The following is a 21,210-nucleotide window of genomic DNA, read 5'->3' on the forward strand; positions in this document are numbered from 1 at the left end:
GCTCAGTTTAAAGGGCCTTAGGGCTCTTTTGCAATACTTGATTTTGATTGGTCACTCGCTGCATTATTCAGCAGTATTCGCCGTTGACCGTGGCAACATTAGTCCGCTCATCCTGAACCTGTTACTCTCCTCGTGATATCACACAACGAGCTCAGCTGACTCGCACTTTATCATTTCCAACGTAATAACTGGCGCCATTTTGCGTCATCTTAGTTGTCGACTGTAGTGAAAATCACCCTCAGAGGAAGTTGGTTTGGTCTTTTTTTTAAATGTTCCGCTATTTTCTCTTAGCGGAAGCGTTAAGATAATATACAGGCAATATAAACTCATATCAATATTTAATGGCCACGTTTTTATTTATTTGTGGAGTAGCCCTGAGCGGGATAATAGGGGAGAGCGAGGCACAACCAAGAGAGTGATAAAGAAAAAAATGCTCCAAAATGTAAAAATCTTTGGAAGATATCACTGAACATTTATTTAAAAATAACAAGTACATATTTGTATTTATTTAAAATGAAACAAATCTGCTAGACTATCTAGACTAGACTAAGATCTCCACTCTTTCACTGGCTTTGCCACTAGCTAACACAGCCAAGGATGATCAGATGGATTGACAGATGAGCAGCACTTCTCTCTTGACCTTGCCCGCGGCTGAAAAATGGATGGACGGATGGATGAATGATTCAGTGGTAGATAGTTATCTACCCCGTTCCTATGGTCTTTTTTGCCTATAGCCATCTGATTATCATCTCAACTTCTGACTCTGTCCCTCCCACATAACACGTGTTGTCATCAGCCAACATCATAGAAACAATCAAATAGGAGCTGATTCCTGTTCTTACAACACATGCATCTTTTAGGCAGTTTGGATGGTCCTCTGCCAAAGAGTGAACAAAACAACTGTTATGAGAAGCAGAGCCAAATTGAGAATACATTAAAATCATAACAGTGTCAACTGACCCTCCCATCTGTAGCTCAGCACTAACTCACCAGTAATACAGACCACCCCATCTGCACACATTCATTCACAGGCTTACCGTGCAATGCTTCCCACTTCAGCTGCTCAGTGCAACACAACCATCTATGAGCACTGTGCAATTAAGCAAGGTATTAAATTCATTATATTCCCAGGGGAGTATGAATAGACTGGTAAGTCCTGTATGATCAAAACTAATAAAAGCATGCGCGCTTTTTTCAATGAGGCAACAAATCTCTATGGATGACAGTATAGCCATGTCAAATGGAATTGTTTTCTAACAGTTAGAAAGATAACATTCATAATATAAAAAATATCGCAAGTATTTTCAGTATTCATTAAATAGATATCAACATGCTAACAGCTCTATCCATTTAACCACACCTCTTTAATGTTAAATGAATAAGGCCATAGAGAATTTTGGAAGGTTATGAAGGACAAGCACAGGATTATGATCATCACTTGAAAGTTTAGTCTAAATATAATGACATTTCTGTAATGCTGAAACACCTTTGACCTTAGAACTATTAAAATGAAGAAAAAAAAGACCAGAGTATTTGTTTATAGACTATTATGCCACTATTAATGAGCTAAAAATGTATACATTCAATATACTTTCTGACTCTACTCTCCTCACTTAACTGATGAATACATGGAGGTTTGGTCTTTTTGTTCTCAACTTATCATAGCCAAGATTTTTATGTTTATCTTTCAACATAGTCTGGTCCAGCTAACAACAGGGAAAATTGTGGGGTAGAAAAATAAGAATTGATACCATTTGTAATTACATAACTAAAATGGGTTAAACAAATCTACATTTATTTCTGAATGTTATCCCTTATATAAATGTTTGTTCAAACATTTCAATTGGATTAAGCTAAAATGTGAAGTGAAGCTGTGTGTATATGTGTGTCTGTGTTTTATTACCGTTGGAATGTAGAAATCTCATATTTAAATCTTAGGCCTGGTCTCATAGACAGAGCATGTCAGTGCAAGTTGCTTTCAGTTCAAACATGCATTTTAGTCTGGGACTAGGCTTAAGCCTTGTCTGTGAAACAGGGGGTAAGTGCATTTAAATAAATATCCAATCGTAATGACCAGTTTCTGATTGAGAGAATGAGTCAGTGGAACAGATGAGTTTCTCTGGAATGGATGTTAAGTGAGGATGATATCTGGTGTGAGAATAAATCAACATGCTTACAGTAGGAGCTAGCAGGCCTATCTCACTCACAGACAATCTGGGCTCTCTGTCCTAGAAAAAAAACATGAATAAATATGAAATCATATTAAACCTGCTTCTACAACACTTCTTATCAAAAATACAACACAATTAAACAATTTAAACAACACCCACAAACATCTATCTATCCGCTGTTTGAATCTATCTATGTTTGACCACCAACCTAATCATTTTATTTCCAGACTCGTAGGCCTACCAGTCGTCCACACACGTATCCATGAGTCATACTTTCACGAAATAGGAGTTTGCTCAAAGTTATACAGTCTCTGGTTTGCTTTGCTGCAGATAAGAAGAACCGTTATAATAGAGAAAAATAGCAACATGATCTGCGTCAACGTCATTATTTAACTTTAGTCGGTCAATTGTACTGTACACGCACATGCAGATCAACCTACTCTATTGGTCAATCATCATTTCAATCTCCACAGACTCCACACGATATAAGTAGACTAATGAACGCACACCTTAGATAGTATAAAAACAAAAACTATTCGACACGAGCATTATATTACATAGACTGTGTAGGATATTTCACGTCGGTTTTGATAGCCTACTTCATTGCGCCAATGCTTCATTCACTGCATTGCCAGGCATTTGCAATTGTTGGCCATTGGCGCCCCCAGGTGGAGAATTTTACAATATGCAAATAGCACGATTAAAACCTCGTTTCTTTATTTCCATTATTTTTTATACAGGATTAATTCCCTCGATTTCTACTGTAGGAATCAAGATTGTGTCTGCAAACTTTTTGGATATCTTTGTTGAGTTTTGTAAATGCAAAGACTCCTCTTCCGGACTCAAATAATGTCAGGATGACAGTATATTGTTTACTGTTTTTTTTCTTCCTCGGGTCAATGACCCCTTTGTGGATAAAGATATGAAGCAGGGATCCCCTGTAACATTTTATTACAAAGTCTTGCCTAGAAAAATGTGTAGGCCTATAGTAGGCCTACCATATTAATAAATCACTGTTCAAAAGTTTGGGGCATAAGGTTTTCAATATTGATAAGAAGTGTTTTTTAAAGCACCAAATCAGCATATTAGAATGATTTCTGAAGGATCATGTGACAGTGAAGACTTGAGTGAGTAATGGCTGCTGAAAATTCAGAAGCCTTGGTAGGTATTTGGGTTAGGGCCATTAAATACTATGCAGATATGCGTGTCCCAGAACCCACTAAACTCTTGACATTTAAAGTTTCAGAATTGCCATGTCATGACAGAGCCTTATGATAGACTGACCTACTTAAAGTTTGCCAAACTAGAAACTGTGATCTGACACCATGATGACTTGACCCCTGTCCCTGAACCAACTGCTCTGTTTGGGCAACCTTACAAAAAAAAAAGAAAAACACACACACACAAAGTTCAATAATTCGTACTAAATAAATGTACATTCTTAGAATGAAATGCAACTTCTGGCAACAAAAGTCACCTTGGTCTGTTTTAATTTCCTTGACTGTTCAGCTTAGAAACTGAAACCTTTAAACTGCATGCACTAATTAAAAAAAAAAAAAAAAAAAAAAAATTGACAATAATAGGTTATAGCATTTTTATTAAAACATTTGAAATACAAAAAGCAGGAGTACTCGCACAAGCCATGCCCATGCACCAGCACATAGTAATATAATATTGTTAAACTGTGACATGCTGCAAAATATTGTTAAATATACTGAACATTTAAAACTTAAGCCGCAGCATACATTTACTTCAAGTATTAAGTAATTCCAATATATAAAGCAGTCTCTATTTACACTTTAGCAAGCCTATAATTTTGTAACGGTATACATTTCATGTGGTAATCAGCTGTGTTCTTGTGCAAGAGATGAGAACATACAGGCAAGAAAGTACAATCACACAGAGTTATGGTTTTAACCTTGTTCAATAACCCTCGGACCAAAAATATAACATTGAACTCAAGTTCTAATCTCTACCCTGGGGCCAGTGATCACTTGAAAAATGTTGTGACACCTGGAAAAAAAACGCATATCAACTCAATTACTTGGAAACACAATCCATAAAGCAAATTGTTCAGGTTCAGATTTCCCCACAGCAGTGTAAGCATACATGTGTGTTTGTGCGTCTTACAAGAAGGGTTTGTTGTCATTAACCTGTTTCTTTAAATACCTGTCCCTCACTTTTCAGAGAACCCTCCACACCTCAGTAAACAGAATTTCAGCAATGGCCAGCAGCATTATAAATAAAGAATCACTGTCAGAGGGAACTGAAGTACAGTATGTGAAAGGACCAAAGAGAATCTTTATGTTATTAGCAGTGACAGATATGTCTCTTATTACGTTACATGTATGGAACTTTTGCCTTTATGTACAAACCATCAAATGGCCAACTTCTGATTCCATTTACAGGTAAAAAAATATATTAAGCAGACCTCTTTATCAGGATTTTTACAGTAATGGGAATATAATTTGGTTGAACTTAAAGATGTACTTCATTAAAAACGGCATCTATTAAAGGCATGCTTTTCAAAAAAAGAGAAGTCAAGTAAAGACTGCAAATGGTACTAACATAAAGCACTTTAAAGCATGAAAAACATTCGTCACTGCATTAGCAACTAAAATAAAACATAGTGTCACATCATTCACTCACTGTTGTTTCAAACCTGTATGACTTTATTTCTGCACAGCGCAAAAAAAAAAACAGCATTTTGTAAGTTAATGTGTCCAAAATAACCGACTGTCACTGAGGCATTTTTCAAAATATCTCGGTTTTGAAAACAGGTTTGGAATGACATGACGGTGAGTAATGACAATTTTATTTTTTGGGTGAACTAGCCTATCTTCTCATTACTCAACATATCTGTGACTGTTACAGAGCATTCTAATTAAAAAGTACTTATATGGACCTATTTCGTTTGATATTCTCTTTCTTTCAAACTAATTTTTAAATGACATTTGTTTTACTTCCCTTTTTCATTCATTCAAAAGATAAAAGCATTCAACATAAAAGATTATTTTGGCACACTACAGTCATCTTCACCATTTAAAGTCTCTCCTTAGTGTCACTCTTCTCTCCTCAGTCTCTCCTCAGTGCAAAATCTGCTAAACCTACAAAATCTACTAAATTTCATCAGATATGAGATTCCTAGTCTTAATTTATGGTTTTGTGTTGCATTTTGACTATTTAATCATGATAGCGGGTCTGTGGTGGGCTCAGCATAACTTTTTCTGTTTGGCTTCATTCCACATGTAACATTGGGAATCAACTCCTCTCACCTGATGAGATATAGGCAGCTGCCATGCATATGTGAAAATAAAAATGAACATTAAAATGTAATACATTCCACTGGTATAGGTAACATTTCGCTGTGCTGATATTACTGATAGTACAATGATGAGATGGTGCACAAGATATGTAACAGAGCACGTGGACGAAAGAGTCGGTCCTCTTTTACTGTCCGCCTATGACGTGTGGGTTAAACTGCACTATAATGATAGTGATATCATCCCTGTACATGCGAGCTAATTCCTCTGGCAAGCTTAAAGTCTTTGACAACCTCTCATGGTCCACCAATCCAAACTCGTTACTCCCCACCGCGTGCCGAATCAGGTGTGTAGCTGCATTCTGGTCCTCGAAGGTGGAGGAGATGCGAGCCTTCCTTTCCTGCAACAATCCCTGCATCTGACCCAGGGTCACCTTAAAGCCACCAACACTGACTGGCTGCTGCTGGTGCACTCCAGTGAGATGTTCACCCACAATCCGCACCACCTCCTGCCTGTGTAGCGTTTCCCACAGCCCGTCCGAGCCCAGCACCAGGAAACGATCCTGTGGACGAAGGCGGTGTCGTGTCACCTCCGGTGCCGCCGTAAGGTAGGGTGGCGTGTGGTAGTTGGGTGGGATGAACTTGGCATGCTCATTCTCATGGAGCTGGTCCGGTCCGGACTCAAGAACACGGCGCTGCAGCTCGATGCTCCACTTGAATTTAACGTCTCCGAAGGCGCGGAATGGCATGAGTAACCCCAAGAGACGATCCTGCTTCACCACAGTCTTGGCCTCGGAAAGCGGGTGCTCGGACCGTACGCGCTGCACCTCGGATTCGTTCTGCGCGTTGTGGTCATCGGAGAGCGTCAAGGCAGAAAAAGAGCCATCGGGTTCTTGTACGCCCAGGACTGCACGGCCATCTCCAGTGTTGGCAACATGCAGCTCATTACCATCGATGTGTGCAACGCATGCGGTAGCACCGGAAAATGCCACACGAAGCATCCAGTAGTGCAAGAACGCATTTGAGTCGCCAACCTGTGCTTCGAGGGACATGTCACTGTCCAACCTTTTAAAGGCACTCACAAGAGCTTCGGCAACATCAGGTTGCTCCCCAGGAACGCTCAGGTCCAGAAGCTCCTGCCAGTACGTGCGCAAACTGGCAAAGTAGAGCCGTGAGGCTTCCTTGCTGAAGTAGTCGTTGGGATGCTTGTGCCACTGCAGAATTGGGTGAACAGGTCGTCCGTTCTCCACCGCGTTCTCCAGCTCCGTTAACGTCTCATGCGGCAGCAACGAAACAGCAATGTAGTAAAAGAGCCGCTCGCTGAGCGCCTGAGCACAAGCGCAGCCTGCATGGCCATCGAATACTCCGTAAAGCATGCCGCGCGTCTGCAAGCACGTCGCTGCACTTCTCCGATCCTCAATGGGTGCGTTTGCCGGTAGCTGGTTGCTGTCAAAGCCCATGACTGAACTAAGGTTCTTGCCATCAAACTCAGGAACTTTGAAGTTGTACTCATTTGCCTTTAGGATGCTGTTAACCTGAGGAGGGGTCAGGTAGTAAGTGTGCCTTGCAGACGAGGTCCTGTATCCCCGTGACTGGTGATGCCGCCATCTTTGAACAAAACTATGTGGCTGAGTTGCATTGGTGCAGGGATGAGACGACAGACTGCAGTTTTGGCATGTTATAGCTGGCACCAGGATTTGACCAAATCTCCTGCCATGGATGACCCTGAACACCTGGGAGGTAGTAGCCATGATGATTTGACCTTACCCACAAAGAACCTGCAGGGAAACCACAGCACAATTACAAAAATGAAACAACTCAGATTTTACACTTGCCTGGATTTCAAGTCTCGATAGTCAGGATGCCATGATTATCAAGTTCTTTAGTCTTGATGTAAAAACCAAATTACTGTAGTCATCAGAAGATTACTCTCATTGACTAAGTCAAGGCTAAGGTCAAGGCATGGAAAATTCATTCCGTTCAGGATGGGAGAGTGACCCAAGGCTATTTATAGTCCCAAGCTACATTCTTGGCATTGGACACATTGACTGTCCCACTGGCCTATTACTGTTCCCTGTAACATTTAGCCATTACATAAAGAGTTGCAAGAGATGTGAACATATGTATAGGCTGCACATCACTGAAAAGCACAAATAATGACTGTAATAATATTTAATAGACGAAACGCCGCAATGAGTTTAATAACACAGGTCATAGATCATATACGGACTGGAGTAAGCATGTTTCAAGTTTTTTTGGACATATTTTATATACTCTTGTAGTAGTGCTCTAAACATGAACCAGCACAGTGTATGCACACATATTTAATCACTTCTTCATTTGAAATAGACTATTATGTGCAAATAAGGATACTGATACAGCCGTACGTCTGATCCTGAACATACACTGAAGTAGATACACAGATGTAGACAGAAAATTTTAAGAACAATGGACAAAAAAGTAGCTGTCTGACGCGTGTCGTTTTTGTTCAGAGACTGTAGTGCTTGTAAATGTAATGAAAATATTATTAAACCTTTTAAATGTTCTTCCGCGTTTCTCCCTCGTTCTTGTGAGTTTGTTGTTATATTTTTAAAATGCATCAAGGTGCCCTCAACTTATATTTTAATATTTACATGTCTGTATAATTAGACAAATCAAGTCACCTTCATTTATATAGGGCTTTTTACAGTACAGATTTTTCAAAGCAGCTTTACAGTGATAATAGGAAATTAATGACAAGACTTGTTCTGTACACAACAATAAACGACGATTGTTTTGGCTTTACAGCAGCTCAAGAAGAAAGTCATTGTCTAGCTTAAATACATTTTTAATTGATTCATTTCCGTTGTAAAAATCATTAGTTATCTTAGGGGCCGCTTACACAACACCGTTTTCAACTGAAATCAGAAAACTTTTAATGCGCTCTGGCAGTTCATTTACATGACAATGGCGTTTTGGTGGTAAGTAGTCAAAAGTAGTCGATCTCCAAATGCAATGTAACATGAGGAGAGTAAAGATGGAAAGCTCCTAAAGCTTGTTTCCATATAAATTCTAAGTGTCTAAATTATCATGCTTTTCATTGGAATTACAAGTTCATGAAATTTCCTCATGGAGTCAGTTCATTACGTTGCATTGGAGATCGACTACTTTTGACTGACAAAATTCCAGCCACCGGAAATACTAACTGATAAAGTGAGTTGAACAAACCCTTTCTTTTTAGTAAACTTTGTGTACACAAACAATGTAGTCAATGCTCAAGTTCATGTGTAGAGCCCCTGGTGATACTTTGAGCACAGTTTCATGTTGTGTCGAGCCTTCTCAGTGTTTTTAAAATAGCGATTTTGATGCTATCATAGAAGTGCCCCTAGCACTCTCATTCAAAAGGCATTTTGAGCTAAAAACGGTCAATCTTAAAAGTGCCGTTTCCATTATAATTATGCTTTTACACGAAAGTTTGACTCGAGTAGATTAACAAAAAAAGCCTAGGTTCTATTTTGGCGACAGTTACCATTTAATGGGACTGAGAAGTTAAAGATGGCGTGACCACCACAACGTTGCCCAACATCAAATGGCAAACGTAAGACGCAATGAAAGCGAAATGAAAACTGCGCTACTCATTATTTTGTGCTTCACGCTGTTTGGACCAATGTCAGTGCAGTGCGAGCCGATCTTGATCAAGCAACATTGTTACTACACACTACCTCAAAGTTTGCCTTGCCTTTTTCAAACGAGTCATAAGCCGTTTCGTTGTGATGTCAAGACGAAACATTAGCATATTGCCCGCCCACTTATTGCGCGCGCAGAGACCAGGGAAAACCTCAAACCGGCAGCTGATTCCTGTGGATAGTGGATACTGGACAGCCTCAAGACGCTGTGCTCTACAATGTGAAGGTAAAGCCAGTTTTTTTTTCACTGCCCAAGAACGAGCATGTGAAGAATCAGTGGTTAAAATTCATCTTTACCATGATACTACAGCAGTAGGCTATAATCCTAAACTTTTGCGGTGTTCCCTTTATTTTACTGACGACTGCTTCTCAAATCTCGGAGTTCAATGCAGGATTTGCAAACCGCTTGATCTTGAAAGATGGTGTTCAAAATACTTAGTTTTGAATTTTACATTGTGTAGGTCTCTTGCTAACTGGCTAACTCACATTATTACTGTCTAACTGATATACTTCTACTAATCAGCTGTGGGCCACTATTACCTAAAACGGTGTCTATTAATGCAGATTGTCTGTCGTTCTCACTACTTTGAGGAAAGATTAAGCATGGAGCAAGATTTGTTTTACCAACGTTTGTTACATCAGTCATTCACGCCAGAGCTCCGCTAATGTATACATTGCATACATGCACTGTTATTGATACAGTTTCCACATGTTCACCGGTCCGCAATATATTAGAAAAATATTAGTACAAGTAAAATAATCGGTTGATGGACATGCACTTGTTAATGCTGATGCTGAGGAATTACAGTTGCAACATCTCATAATGTACCTCAAACTGAGTAGTGTATCACTGAGAAACGTCTTGCTCGAGTCGTGCTTGCGATGGAGGTTCGGGTTGAATGACTAGTTCTTCCAATGTTTCATCATCGGACTCTCGCTCGGATTGATATGGTAAAATCGACGTCATTGTTTGTTACTGTGTTTACTTTACGGTGTAGGAAGCCTCAAACACGCAGAGCTGACGTTGTTATGGCAATGGGAGTTTTTGGTGCTGTACGCAGCAAACCAATCACAACAGACTGAGCCGTCTGGCCAATCAGAGCAGAGTAGCTCACAAAGGAGGGAGAGATTGATTCATCTGGTGAGTCGTTTGAGAATCATTGAAAATCTGGTGATGTGCAAATGTATATTATGACTATGAGAAAATTAAAGTTTTTTTTTTACCTTTGATCATGTAAACCTGTTGTAGGAGACTCCATAACAACATTAGGAAACTTTAAAATAGCAAAATAGTTTTATTTTAATAATGTGGATAAATAAATAAAAAACAGTGGTTTAAATTCAAACTTTTCTACATGTCTTTTAAAAAAAAAGGTTATTAAAAAGCCAATAATTATCGATATTGAACGATATGAAACATTATATATCGTGATAATTGTTTTAGCTATATTGCACAGCCCCAGTACAGGGGATATTCTAGTAAGTTAGTTGACAGGGCTGCGTTGTGGTCGAGCGCACTGGTCCATTTTCTGATCTGGATACGCACGGATCCAGCGGAGTACGGTAAACCTTAATGTGTTGTAAGTCTGTGTTTAATTGGTTATTTTCTCTCCTTTTCCCACAGCTTTACACGCCCATTTCTTGATACTTTTTCAACTCTTGAGGTGAGACTTTGAGACCCCGTCCTTTAGTTTTTACTTCCAATTTGGGGGTTCTTAATCTCAAAATATGTCACACCCTTTTGCAAGCATAGTACACATACAGTGCACATAAGTCATCAACAAAATTGATACAGAAGGTTAAAATAAAAGTGCCATACTCTAAAAACAACACACGCGAAAAGAAGCGGAGTAGGCTACTTCGCCCCGTCCACATCACCAGGCTAACTCGCTATTAAGTTTCCATGTTTACATTTGAGAATGGCAACATAATTAAATAGAAATAATCGCAGAGAAGCTTAATCTAATAAATGTCCATGTAATTAACGTGGAAAATGTTCAGATAGCACAAGGTTTGTATACTGCAACCCCCATGTTTTACTGCGTAACTGCATGTCTCGTGAACAGATATCAAACGCTAATGCGTCTGAAATACGCTGTTTGGAAATCATATCATCGTACGAACTGCATGCGCAACTCATTACCACTAAACAAAAGATGAGTATTCTTACCTGAGGATATTAGTGAGTGACTGAGTTTGTGGTATATGCTAGATTAGGCAACATTTGTTCATAATATGCACAGTTCACCCCGCCCGCATCCTGCGAGTCTAGTTCGTCTCCAGCCCACACCGCCCGGACAAGATGATTGGTTCACTTACGTAGCTGCTTCGTCATCAGAGGTGTAGCTAGCTGCGCTCACCAAACCTTCCTTTTTTTCCATGATAACAAAAATAAAAAACAGAAAGAAATATAGGCCTACCTAATTAATTTATTGATAATTTTAGGGAAATTTCATATTCACAACCAAATTTAGTAATTCTAAACCCTCTTTTGTTGTTTTTGGTAAGGAGACGGAACAGTAGACTACATCAAATCCATCTATGATTCAAAAAATAAGGCGGCTGCTAAAACCAGTCGGTTATGCTCTATTTTTAATGTATTTATTTGAATTTACCCCTGGTTCTGCTCTTGTATAATATTTTTGTATTTGACTCTATTTGTGTTCTGTTGAATCGCAAAGAGACTTAATAAAGATTTATATAAAATAATAATGATAATAATAATAAACGTCCTTTTCCGGTCGATATTATAATTAAGACAAAAATAGACATTAACAAGAAATATATTTTATAAATCTCACCTGCACCCACCTCTGGAGTAAATATCACTTGAGACTGAAGGTATAGGGCTAGAGGCCTTGCAGTGCACGCAGGCAGGCTATTGGTTTTTGGTTATTTGATCTGTCTTTGTTTGAAAGGAACAAATGGAAAAAGTGTTTGTTTATTTAAAAAAAAATGGTTGTGTTCAGGCATATCTAAATATAAAATATAATGACTTTTATATCTACTTGCAAAACCTGATTATTAACCCACACCAAACAACTAAATATATGCTGGTGATTTGCCATTAAATTATGTTGCCTAGACCTGTTTTCTCAAAGTGGTAGAAATGGGGCAAATTGAGCCACTTTTGGGTGACCACTTTTTACAAAAAGTGATATTTTTTATTGCCCTGTTATAGAAACATTCTTATAATTTTAGTTGTCAGGAGACCCAATGAAGCAAAGTCCGCATCTGAAACACTTCCCTATAGTTGGCAAAACTTTTGAAGAACTTTTTAAATGTTGAAGAAGATATTTTGAAGAATGTTTGTAACCAAACAGTTGACTATAGTATTTTTTCCTATATGGAAGTCAATGGGTGCTGTCAACTGTTTGATTATTTTGCATTCTTCAAAATATCTTCTTTTGTGTTCAGCAGAAGAAAGAAACATACAGGTTTGGAACAACATGAGGGTGAACAAATGATGGGTGCATTTAATGAAGTTTTCTAAACTCTTAACAAAAAGGAAACAAAACACCAATAAAGTGCACTATTTAAACAAACGCATAAATAAAAACAAAATCTACATGAATAAAAATTATTTTTGTGTTATAAATTTGAATTTATATGAAGTGAATCAGGGGGGAAATTAATTTATTTACAGAGATACACTTGTCTTACAATCCCTGAATTATAGTATTTTATATTTTATGTAAATATGCTTATGTAAGACACATGAAAATCCTAACTGCTAAAATGCTTCTTTATATCGGTGTTTGATGTTGGATTGGAACACTAGATTCTGCTCTCCTTTCATGAGAATGATTATTAGATGCACAAATACAAATAAGTGTTTGTTAGAGTCTAATGCAGGTAAACCCAATCTGGGTATTCAGAAACCCCAGGAAGTAAAAACTGGAAAAACTGAAAAGCTGTTGGTGGGGAACTGAGGACAACATCTCAAAAAAAGGTTAAAAAAACGAATTAGGATCATTTCAAATATTAGAAAATTAAGCAAGGATTCTGTGAAAACAGTATCCGTGGAAGAGCTTACGTGTGCTGTGAAATCTTCGGTTTTCCTGTAATTCTGTAATAGTCACAGTGTCTGTAAAGAATGTCTTCAGCAGTTCTAGAAAACCAAGAAAGTCCGGCAGTGTCCCGTCTGCAGGAATATAACTTATGTGTGTCCTTCACAGCAGAAACGGCTTCAGGGTCTAAGGTGATCTGCAGTTTGCACAATGAGAATCTCAGACTCTTCTGCTTGGAAGATGAACAGCCTGTGTGTATTGTGTGCGCAGAGATTCTGAAAAACATGCCAATCACAGATTCTGCCTCATTAATAAAGCTGTTTCTTACAAAAAAGAAACATTTATTTTCATTTGAGGTCCCTTTCATCCTTAATTAAAAAGTGTGTATTGGCAAATGTATTTATAAAATTTTGATTTGTGGCTCAGTGCTTGAAATACATACAAACAACATTTTAAACCATTCTAGGAGGAACTCAATACTGCACTGAAGTTCTTGCAAGAGAAACGTTAACACACTAAAGAAAAAAACATAAAACATCTCAGGACACCAAGGTGACCATTTTCTACATGGACAGAAATGTGTAAATGCAGAGGTGATTTAGTTTAATTTTAGTATAATTGTGTTTGTTTTTATATTCAGACTCAGTCTGAGCTCTCAGAGCGACAGATTAAAAAGGAGTTTAAGAAGCTTCTTCAGTTTCTGTGAGATGAAGAATAAGATACAATCTCTGCACTGAGGAAGGAGGGAGAACAGAAGAGTCAGATGGAGGAGATTGACAGACAGATCTCAGCTCTATCCGACACAATAAAACAACATTGAGGATAAGATGAACCCCGGTACGTCATTTCTACATGTGCTCTTTCTACATCAACTCTTTTTGTGCAAAAAACAACTGATTGCCAACCCTATTCAAACTCTCGCCCTATATTAAGAATCTCCTTTAACACAATCAATTTATGCAAATATCATTTAGTTGAGGAGATAATACATTTAGCAGAACTTTAATGCCACAATGACAAGGTAAGCGAGACATCGTGTCACTTTTGTGTTTTTGATTGTGAACTCAAACTCACTGCAGTTCTGACTATTGAAGGTTATTCCAGAGCCCAGAGTTTACAGCAGGATCCACAGATGCTTTCTGGAGCTTTGATTAATGTGGCAGATCAAGACAGAGACAGGTACAGAAAAACCAATGACTTACAACCACAAGAGAAACACAAGGGCAATATATACACAGGCTAACAAGAGGGCGTGGATAAATTGTCATGGGAACACAGGAGGGTAACCAAGGAAACTAGCATGACACACCTTTGGGAAACCAATCAACATGAAAACTACAAAGAACTACAAAACATGGCACAAGACAGGAAACAACAAAAGAGTCCACTAACACAAAGGGAATACATGACAGATGCCATAGAAGAACCATTTTGGATTCCCGAAAGACTTTTTGAGTAAACTTTTTTTAAAAACATATTTTTACTCTAAAGAACTGTTTTTCCAACTAAAGAACGGTTTGTGCAATAGAAAGGTTCTTCATGGAACAACTGATGTCACTAAAGCATCTTTATTTTTCAGAGTGTATTAAAAAAGTGAATTACATAGTGAATACAAAGTGACTACATAGACAGGGTCACTAAAACACACGAGTGGGCCCTCTTCTCCCCAGTCCCAATGAGTAGTACTAGTATGGTACTATAGAGACCATTAGTAACCCTGTTGTATCTCTCATCAGTTCCTGTGACTCTGGACTGCAAATTCACACCTGATTCTCTGATGATCTGACCAGTCTGAGATACAGCAAGATGCAGCAGCTGGCTCCTAATAACCAGAGAGATTTTACCCATATGCCTGTGTCCTGGCTCCAGAGGCCTTTGACTCAGGAACACACTTTGAGACTATTCATAGTGGTTTAGTAACCATAGAATCAAGCCAAAGGAAGGAAACAGCTTTCTTTTACACCAGTTTTACACTAATGTGTGTGGTAAATATTGTGTACAATCTCCAGAGAAATCCATCAGTCCCAAAGATTTAAGTTGCTCCAATCAATCCAGTGTGTTTGTGTCTGATCTTGACTCTTGAACTCATGAGTGAACTTATGTCAACTGAATCTGAATCTTCTGCACTCTGAAGTCTTTCATTCTGACTGTATGTTATTAGTGACATAGAACCAGAACGTCTTGCTCTTGTCAAGTGTCTTTACATATAATGTATCTATACAGGCAATTCCTTTTTTAGAACAGTTTCTTTCAAACAATTTGAGTCAGTTGGGCTATACAAGAAAGTGACCAGTCTGTTGTTTGTAGTTTAGTTTGATCATGTCGGACCAACAGTTTCCATTGATTTGCTATTGATGCTTTCTTACATGTAAGAATATGCATAAATGTGCAGTAAATTCTGTTATGATAATTAAAAAGTCACAGCAACTATACTGGAGCCACTTTACCAAGAGTTTCAAACATTGAACTTTGACTTTTTCTCAAAGCACTGAAGCATCTGTTAAGATATCTTAGGCTGCCTGCCAATTCCTTGAGGTGTGTCTTTGTCATGCTAACTCAAAGCACAAACACTCACGTGATTGACAGGCATCATGTGAGGCTCCATAGCTCAGTGGTTAGAGCACTGGTCTTGTAAACCAGGGGTCGCGAGTTCGATCCTCGCTGGGGCCTGCTGAGGGAAAATTTTCCAATGTGACCAGTTCTTAAAATTACCCTGAATTGACATACTGTGGTGACTTGCAATGCATGAAAAGTGAAAAGAGGTGTATCCAGACTAGTAATGCCCTGATTTATGGTAGTATCCACAAGTACTCCTGACCATATATATTAAATTCCATCAGTACTTCCGAAATTATACCAATTCTGACGTATGTTGCTAAGTCATTCTACCATGCTACAGACATTTGTTGCCATGGCAAGTAATCTCCTCAAGGATTTTGTCAGGGGACATTTTCACACCTAAACCAGACAGCTATTGGGCCATAGACTTTCCTCAAAAGTAATTTCATTGGTCAACTTGAAATTTATCCCACCCAAAACCCTTACAGCAAAGTGACATCATTGGTTACATGTAAAATAAACCACTTCCAAAACCCTTAAAATTAATGATTTGGTTGGTTTTCTTTAAAACATATCCCTCCCAAAACCATTGCAGGTGAGTGATTTGATTGGGTGCAGGCCAGGTGGGCAGACAGAAATAATATAGTTTAACCAATAATTGATTCTTTGTCTTCATTAGGGAAAATAAATCTATATTTAGATATTAAATATATCTAAAACATAAAATCAGTCAGAAAACAACATTTTCAACAGAAAACAGCATTTAAAAATACAACATCTACTTTGAATGAAAGATTTCAAAGGCAGTAAATAACACATGAGATGATGTGTCCCAGCAGACTCCATCAGCTCCTGCATGAATTCACTACATCTTCCTCATCTTACAGAGCTCCACCCTTTCTGTCCTCCACAATGCTCTTTCTGTATTTGTCTTTGTTGATTTAATCTCCAGCAACTGCAAAATAACAGTAATGTAATCACTGACAATACTCATTACAGCGAGTTACATATCAATTTCTAAACTTACTGTTGTCTCTCTTTGGCTTTTTGCCACAACCTTGATTGAATGAAAGCTGGGCCTTTCCGGAATAAAAAATGAATAGCTACTTCTTCCTCATAGCCTCATCATAAATCTGGTACCTAAAAGGCATAAAATATGTTTAGTAACAAAATATTCAGTTGAATAGGTAAAACAATGCAAACATGGATACCAGTACTAAAAGATTACAATCTTCTGAACTTCTGTTATATAATCTCAGGAGATGAGTTGATCCTTGTTTATACTGTGAAAGTACAGTACAAAAAAATCATTAATTTAGATAATCATTCCTGGTTTGTGCATGATGTTGAAGTGGATTCTGCTCAGAACTGTGCAGGCAGTGTTTCAGGCTGTAGAAATGTTGAAATGCCTCAAGAAGTGTGACCGACCAGAGATCAGTAAAAACACAAAGGTCTTTGCAACGACCCTTTGCAACTTTTTGGGGGCATTGATGACTATTTGTAGAGATACTGCTAGAGAAATCACTTCTCCCCTAAAGGACTAGATCTTAATTTCTGTGAAATAATATGGAAAGAAGAATGAAGTTGGGGAGAGAGGATACCTTTAAATTATAAATCATATGTTGTGTAATGGCTCTGTCAAAAATGATAAAGCTAGCTATATAAGAGTTCAGTAGTTAAGACACTATTTTGAGGTTGTTTTGTAAAAGCTTCCCTGCTCACCCCCCTCCCTCCATCTGAGAACACAGCAGCTTAACTACCGGTCATTAACATATGAAAGATCTTCACACCTAACAGCCATCAGTGTTTCAGCTGTGAATGTCCATGAAATTTCACGGATTCCTGCATATCTCTCTGTACGCCACGTATCTGGGTATTTACTGTTCTGTGTAACTTAGCTCAGTTTTATCCCACATACATCCGGCAAACCTGAAATTACACAGAAGTTTACCATAGGCAGATGTTACTAGATTCTACCCTTATCATGCAGTGTTGATGGACATGGACCTTCACAGAGGGAGGAAAACTGCCTCAGGTCGCGAGACCAGGTCCTGGTCTTCAATACAGGATCTTTTTGACATGGTAAAAAGTTATACCTCGGTATAGGCCAAATACCAGGCAGACCAAGATCAACTACTAAAATAAAATCAGACACTTTATTTATCTGCAATGTTGTGAGTGTTTCCAATGAGGGGTTTCAAGAGAAATTCATTAATAATTAAGTAATCAATCAATCAAATAAATGTACATTAGATACTGTTTAATACATACACATACTGTACATACACATACTGTGCAACTGGTTATATTTCACACCAGTATTTGGATCAGTTTACGTAAGATACACTTTTAAATATAAAGTGCTGTCTTCATGTCTTTACTGTCAAATTATGCCAAAAAGGCTATAAGGAGAAATATCTTAAATCATTGCATGATACTTTCAATGCTTGACATGTTATTTTGAAGTATGTTTACAAGCTGTTTAATTCAAAGCATTTAATAAAAATAAAAAAATGAATTACATAAAATTGAATTTAATAAATAAAATAAATTCATGATGGAAAACCCTTTAAGGTTCTAGAACCTTTTCTTAGGAGTGTCTTTTTAAAAGTTGAGGAGGATCTCATTTAAAAGACGAATTTCCAGGTTTGTTGGTTTATTTTCCTCTAATACCTCATGAGACTGGTAGATGGCAGCAAAATAAAATGTATCCAGTCATCAGGATTTACAGTGTGCATTGCATTATTTTATTTTTGGCTCACATACAATTACAAATATAGGTGATACATAATATAGGCTACATTCACAATCAAGTTCAACCATCCACAAGAATTAGGATTTAATCTGATTATACATATAGGCTTTTTTAAAAATATAGTTTTTTATTTATTTACATGAAAATTATTTATTTTTACTCTCTATCTTTGAATGTTTTTAATGTATCACCTGTTCTCCCAGAAACTGCACTCTCACAGATTTACACTTACACACAAAACACTGGGCATTGGGCAAAACAAAGGGCATTGTATGAACAGTCTAGCTCATCGAGGAGTCAAATACTCAACATGTTCAACACAGAACTGACAAAAAGTATATTTAATCTATTATATGGAAATGCAGCTGTGAATTTTTACTCAGTCTGAGCTCACAGAGCAGGAGATTAAAGAGGAGTTTAAGAAGTTTCATCAGATTCTTCAAGATGAAGAAGAAGCTACAATCACTGCAGTGAGGAAGGAGGAAGAACAGAAGAGACATTGAGGAAAAGATAAACGGACAATTTCGGGGGCAGCAGATAGCCTACTCAAGTGAAAAAAGGGCACTCTTATAATTATTTATAAAAAGCAAAGTTACATATTGTTGATCACCTTTTAAAGCTGCAGTCCGGCACTTTTTTGGGTTTAAAAATATCAAAAAAGACATTTTTGAAAAAAAACGTAACCAGCCAGTGTTCAAAACGATCTGCTTGCCTTACCTCGATTCAAAACGGTAAGCTTGTAATAATGATTTTAATTCCAGTGGTACTGGTGGATTTCCGCGGGAATTTCGAGCATGTCTTTGCGTCATTACGTCACTTTGGTACACATAGAGAAGGAGTCCCGGCTAGCGTGTGTGGATGATGGAGGTGGAGATTTAGCTTAGCACTTGGTATGGCGGATCCCGAAAGTTTAAAGCGACAATCACCAGTGACAACTGGAGATTCACCAGTTGTAAAACCCAAAGACTTCGGACTTCAGAGTGGCTACAGGAAAAATATATTTTTCACGTTTTGACGTGATATAAGCAATCGTTAGATTTAATCAGCATGATATAGCCTACTGCAATGCTTCCCCCCACCCCCCGAATTTGGTCAGAACAAAAGTGAATGTTACTTACTTGTTCAGATGACATTTTCCGATGAAAATTCTAATGTTGACACTTTCAAAAAGTATACTCTGAGATTGCTGATGACAGTAACGTGACGGTACGTTCACACGGGGCTTCAGCGTCAACGCTTGACGGAAGGCGTGGCTGAAGTTTGGCAGACGCCATGATCATAGCAGCGTCAGCCAATGAAATTAGACAGGAATGACAGGATGAACGTGATGAACGTGATTGGCTGCCGCCTGGCTACTGTATTTGCATAGAGCGATCCTGATTGGCTGACGCTTCCGTTTGCGGCGCTTCACTGGCGTTGCTCGCGGCAGAAGTTGAAAAAATAGGCTTGTTTGAGATGAGCAAAATCTGCGCAGAACCGATCACCGGTGATCAGCGCAAGATGCATGCCGGTTAGAAATGTGTCCGAGCGCGGTCCGCCTGGCTCTGATGCCATGCTGACGTATGTCAAAAAACTCTCGCGAGCGCAAGGCGCACGTGTCGGATTCTGCAGTCGCGCGCAGTTGCTCTCCACCGACTGCGCTGATCAAAAGCATGATGGGAAACGACTTGCTGACGACACAGCTTAATACTCATTGGTTTAAACAACCTTGACGTATTGTTCTCTTTTAAAATGTTTGAATTTAAAACTCTGATTTCGTGTTTTTATGTGTACAAATTATGTGTGAGTATTCCCAAACTCTCTGACAGTGCGATCTCTATGGATTATGTGATTATGCAATTTTTATCAAAAATATAGGCCTATAGGCTATAGGCTATATAACATGTCTGTATTAAAGAAAAAAAAAAGATTGATAAACAAGTGCTTTCGGTGTCTTGTTCATTATATTTATTTTCATATAAAAGCAACAGAACTTAAATTACATCCAGTTTATTAGCAACACTGTGCACGAGCGTGAATCCCGTGAATCCCGCGATATCCATCTTTGATCTCACAGGTGTCAGATCCACTGCGAGAAGAGAAAATTGTCCGGCTTGCCTGCGCTTTTTCCACTCCTCCCCTCACTGCAGCCGCCTACTCTCGCATACAATTCAGGCGAGGCAAGGCGCATCTCAAACAAGCCTATTCTCAACTTCTGCCGCGAGCAACGCCAGTGAAGCGCCGCCGACGGATCCACAATCCTTTTCGGCAACGCTTGACGTCACCCATTCAAAGTCAATGGGAAGCGTTGACGCTCACGCCCCGTGTGAACGAACCGTTACAGCGACGCGGCAGCCTCAATACATTGTGTTCATCCGCGCTGTTTCATGCCGATTTACTACCCACGCACAGTTAATAATTCCGCGAATAACTGCAATTGCAGATTTCTAACAGAGATGGCGACAAAGAGGAAAAACGACGGACTGCAGCTTTAATTAATTACACTATTTAACACTATACACTGTATGGGCTGTAAAACCAATTAAATGAAATCAGAATCAGCTAAATCCATCTTATCATTTATCAAAAGCAATTACTATTGCCTAAATAATGTTATGAGATGAATGTTCTAAATATAACATTTTTAATATAGAAAAATGAAATGTTGGGAAAAATGAATTGCTATGAAAGTAAAACCACCACACCAGTTGGCAGCAAGTCATAATAAATGAATCATATAATCGTTCCTTCAACTGATTCGTTCACACCGGCCGACTCATTCGTGAAAGCAGAAAGGCTGCATCCGAAA

The 21,210-nt window shown here is 38.4% G+C and overlaps 1 protein-coding gene and 1 long non-coding RNA gene across 3 annotated transcripts; both read right to left on the minus strand.

The window, feature by feature from the left end:
* Window positions 1-559: 559 nt before the first annotated feature.
* Window positions 560-2,789, minus strand: LOC307006001. 2 transcript variants are annotated; one of them, XR_013799372.1, is made up of 3 exons: window positions 2,612-2,789; window positions 2,178-2,495; window positions 560-2,024 (listed from the first exon to the last, which is right to left on the minus strand). It is a non-coding gene; the product is annotated as an uncharacterized lncRNA (long non-coding RNA). The 2 variants fall into 2 exon arrangements; XR_013799373.1 differs by having other exon boundaries at window positions 560-877; window positions 1,904-2,495.
* Window positions 2,790-3,751: 962 nt separating this feature from the next.
* On the minus strand, window positions 3,752-11,456 carry pdp1 (pyruvate dehydrogenase phosphatase catalytic subunit 1). Its single transcript, XM_079627048.1, has 2 exons — window positions 11,269-11,456; window positions 3,752-7,211 (listed from the first exon to the last, which is right to left on the minus strand). The coding sequence occupies exon 2, from the start codon at window positions 7,182-7,184 to the stop codon at window positions 5,622-5,624; it is 1,563 nt and encodes a 520-aa protein (XP_079483174.1). The 5' UTR covers window positions 7,185-7,211; window positions 11,269-11,456; the 3' UTR covers window positions 3,752-5,621.
* Between the last annotated feature and the right edge of the window lie 9,754 nt (window positions 11,457-21,210).

Source organism: Phoxinus phoxinus (genome assembly GCF_949152265.1).
Source record: "Phoxinus phoxinus genome assembly, chromosome: 10".
Lineage (NCBI taxonomy): Eukaryota > Metazoa > Chordata > Actinopteri > Cypriniformes > Leuciscidae > Phoxinus > Phoxinus phoxinus.

What these genes read in the sequence shown, in the direction of transcription:
- pdp1 (XM_079627048.1), bottom strand. Translation starts at nt 7,184, where the DNA reads ATGGCTACTACCTCCCAGGTGTTCAGGGTCATCCATGGCAGGAGATTT.